At 43.2% G+C, this 4,383-nt stretch overlaps 1 protein-coding gene across 1 annotated transcript; it reads left to right on the forward strand.

Annotated features, from left to right (window-relative positions):
• Positions 1–244: 244 nt before the first annotated feature.
• LOC311136817 (zinc finger MYM-type protein 1-like) lies at positions 245–3,447 on the forward strand. Its single transcript, XM_084171106.1, has 3 exons — positions 245–1,486; positions 2,111–2,219; positions 2,412–3,447. The coding sequence occupies exons 1-3, from the start codon at positions 279–281 to the stop codon at positions 2,937–2,939; spliced, it is 1,845 nt and encodes a 614-aa protein (XP_084027232.1). The 5' UTR covers positions 245–278; the 3' UTR covers positions 2,940–3,447.
• The last annotated feature ends 936 nt before the right edge of the window (positions 3,448–4,383 follow it).

Raw genomic sequence — 4,383 nt, forward strand, 5'->3', positions numbered from 1 at the left:
ACTCGGTGAAATCTCTCCTCCAAGATCCGTTTGAGAGGAGAACTTTGTCAGAGAAAGTTCGGGTGAAAGAGCTGGGCCCAGATCAACCTGACCTCTCAATCAGACAGCAGGCTAGCGAGAAAGGGAAGCAGTATATGCGCGGCTTCTCCCGTAGCTGGTACACCAGGAAGGCTTGGCTAGCTGGGTGCACTGATGCTAATGCTTTATTTTGCTTTCCGTGCTTGCTTTTTAAAACGACGGGGTCAGATTCAGCATGGACAGGTACCGGAGTGAGGGATATGAAGCACCTGTCAGAGAAGGTAAAGAAACATGAGAACACCAGGGCACACATGGACAACTCTGTAAAGCTAGCTGTATTAGGAAGGGTGAACATTGCTACGCAGCTGGATGACGGCCACAGGATTGCGGTGAGGAAACACAATGAGGAGGTGGATAAAAACAGGCACATTCTATCCAAAATTATCGATTGTGTGAAGTTCTGTGGGGCTTTTGAGTTGGCCTTGCGTGGGCACGAGGAGACTGACTCCTCGGACAACCCCGGCATTTTCCGGGGCTTAGTGGATTTTGTTGCCTCCCTCGACAGTGTGCTGGAGGAGCACCTGAAGACAGCTACCGTTTTTAAGGGCACGTCAAAGACGATACAGAACGAGCTGTTGGACTGTATGCTGTCAGTGCTTAAGGATTACATCCTGGAGGAAGTAAAGAGTGCTGATTTTATCGCCATTCAAGCTGACGAGACGACTGACGTTTCCACCCACTGCCAGTTGGTGCTTGTGATACGCTACATCGATGCTAAAAGTAACGTCCAAGAGCGTTTTTTCGAGTTCATTTTGATCGAGAACGCAACCGCCGACACCATCGCTACAGCGCTGCTGGAGAGGCTCAGCACCATACTCTCACATGGACAAAAGGCCAAACTTATTGCCCAGGCTTACGACGGAGCAAGTGTGATGAGGGGAGCCACCGGCGGAGTGCAGCGTAAAATAGTGGATGTGTACGAAAATGCGCACTACGTCCACTGCTATGCACATCAGCTGAACCTCATCATGCAGCAGGCTACTTCACGCATCCCCAGGATCGGCACTTTCTTTTCCGACCTTGCAGGATTTTCTGCTTTCTTCTCCAGGTCTCCCAAGCGAACCACCGTGCTTGACGAAGTGGTTGCGCATAGACTCCCCAGAGCCTCTACAACACGGTGGAACTTCCACAGTCGCGCTGTAAACACTGTGTACGAGTACAGGGATGACCTCCTAACGTGTTTCCAGACCATCAGAGACTCTGGGAACTTTGATGCCCCGACTGTCAGAGAGGCGGGGGGCTTTGTGAGGATGCTCGAAGACGAGGCTTTCTGTTTTTTCCTGGCACTGTTCCACAAGATCATGCCAAATGTGGACATGCTTTTCAGCCAGCTGCAGAAGAGGAACATCGACCCTGTCTTCATTAAAGCACTTGTCCAGAGGTTCACAGACAGCATGCTAACAATCAGGTAAATAACTATATTTACTATTGGCTGATAAAGATGTTGTTAGAAAGATGAATAGTTCACTTACAACAGTTTAAAAGCCTAAATGTGTCTGGTCATCAAAGTGAGTGATTATCATAGAGCCGTCACAATTATATTTGTTTTAGTATTTTAAAAGGAAAGAGAAGACACAATCAGACGTTGATAATAATGCAGGAAAGTACTACACAGTTTGTAATAATTATTCAGGTGTCCACCAGGTCAATTTCTAGAAGAGGCCTAGTTGTTATTGAAGATTAACTTTATTGCTAAGTGCACAGCAGAACAAAATGATGTTGCATCCCTCTCACAAATGTAATAGAAAAAGGCTTTAAAACGTAATAACATCAGTTAATTATGTACATCACAGGTTAAAAGCAGTTACTAGACATAGTTTGTGTGTATATACACACTATCTGTCTGTCTGTCTGTCTGTCTGTCTGTCTGTCTGTCTGTCTATATATATATATATATATATATATATATATATATATATATATATATATATATATATATATAAAGTCACTGGTTGTGTGTTGAGGGGGAATTACAGTGAGTTAAGAAGTCTGATTGCAAGTTATCAAATTAAACTTTATTTTTTGGACCCAGGGCCTCAATTCCCTCTTTGTGTGGGGACAGCGCATCTGACGAGCAGCAACAGCCCATCAAGCGACGGAGGATGCTGGGACCAGGAGAACAACAGAGGTTGGCTATAGAGGTAAGTTGTGATGTAATTGTCAGTGTTTCCCCCTAGAACTTTTTTCAGGCCTGGTAGTATGTAGCCAAAACCCTGAACAATCAGCAACTTGGTAATCATATACTTGAGTTGGACATAGGCATGTGTCAGTCAGGATCACTTGCATCAAAATAGCTTAATTGCAAATTAAAGCTGATGATGTATCTTTTACAGGTATGTGATACCATCCTGAGTCATGCCAAAGAGAGGTTCTCCTTCACCCAGCACCTCATCAGCGCAACACTATTGCACGGAGAGTTGTTCCCACAACACAGTGTGAAGTTCCCCGATACAGCGCTTGAAACAACCGTGGAGGCGTACCCCATGTTGAACAAGGCCAAGCTCAAAACCGAACTGTCCCTCATCTATGAGAACAGTGAGTTCAAGGCTTGTAGTGGTGCAGTGCCCCTGTACCAGTTCTTCATGGAGAACAACCTTCAGAGCACTTTCACAGAGACTGCCAGCCTCCTCAAGATCCTCATCACCACACCCATGACAACTGCTGAGTCAGAAAGGTGCTTCTCTACACTGAAAAGGATCAAGACCTTCCTGAGAAACAGCATGACACAGGATCGCCTGAACGCTCTGGCCATGCTCTCCATGGAGAAGAAACTTGTCAGGGACATTCCTGACTTTAATCAAAGGGTCATTGAGAGGTTTGCCACTCAGAAGGACAGACGGGCAAAATTCCTGTACAAATAAGATGACAGACACACACACACAGAGCAGCTCTGGCCGCATGTTTCTTTGTATATAGTTGACCTTAGCATAAAAAATCCAGTTATATATGGTACTCTAGAAAGTCTTAATAGTGTCTTTGCTAATATTACTGTATATATGTTGTTTTGTATCAATTAATTGTTGCAGTTCTGGAGCACATTAACAATTAGTCACATTTAGTATGATCATAAAATACTGTATGCTATTCTTCCAGTCAAAGGTTTGAGTTCATCCACTTGATATCCATTTCTATATTATACATCCTTTTATACAGTGTAAGATTTCCTATAAACTTTATAATAATTTCATGTTATTGTCCACTTTCCACTCTGTTCTGACAGCATGCCTGTTGCGTTGCCTGTTTACTACCAATGGTGAAAAGTTCACTTTAAATGCAAATGAAAGGCTTGGGTTTGTGTAATATGTTTTTGTGTAAGAATGCCTCAACTTTTTAATATTGGCATTAAATAATTACTGAATGTTTCACTGAGCACTGCTGTCCTGCAGTTTGTGTTAAAATATATCGCGATGGTTACAGGAAAAAAAAAGTATGGCACAGCCCCACCGAGAATATTTTTCACCAGCCGCCACTGGATACAACATCTATGAAATGTTTTGACGGTTGTTAATGAGTAGTATACTATTTGGTGGAACAATTAATTGAATGATTTCAATGACCTCTGCAATCTGTCCTGGCTTTATATTGTGGCCTGATCATCCACACTGTAAATCTTGGAGGCATGCTGAATTAGGGGTTGATTATAATAAGGAATTGTGAAGAAGTACAGTGGGGAAAAAAAGTATTTAGTCAGCCACCAATTGTGCAAGTTCTCCCACTTAAAAAGATGAGAGGCCTGTAATTTTCATCATAGGTACACGTCAACTATGACAGACAAAATGAGGAAAAAAAATCCAGAAAATCACATTGTAGGATTTTTAATGAATTTATTTGCAAATTATGGTGGAAAATAAGTATTTGGTCAATAACAAAAGTTTCTCAATACTTTGTTATATACCCTTTGTTGGCAATGACACAGGTCAAACGTTTTCTGTAAGTCTTCACAAAGTTTTCACACACTGTTGCTGGTATTTTGGACCATTCCTCCATGCAGATCTCCTCTAGAGCAGTGATGTTTTGGGGCTGTCGCTGGGCAACACGGACTTTCAACTCCCTCCAAAGATTTTCTATGGGGTTGAGATCTGGAGACTGGCTAGGCCACTCCAGGACCTTGAAATGCTTCTTACGAAGCCACTCCTTCGTTGCCCGGGCGGTGTGTTTGGGATCATTGTCATGCTGAAAGACCCAGCCACGTTTCATCTTCAATGCCCTTGCTGATGGAAGGAGGTTTTCACTCAAAATCTCACGATACATGGCCCCATTCATTCTTTCCTTTACACAGATCAGTCGTCCTGGTCCCTTTGCAGA

The sequence above is a fragment of the Coregonus lavaretus genome, assembly GCF_964263955.1.
Source record: "Coregonus lavaretus genome assembly, chromosome: 11".
NCBI lineage: Eukaryota > Metazoa > Chordata > Actinopteri > Salmoniformes > Salmonidae > Coregonus > Coregonus lavaretus.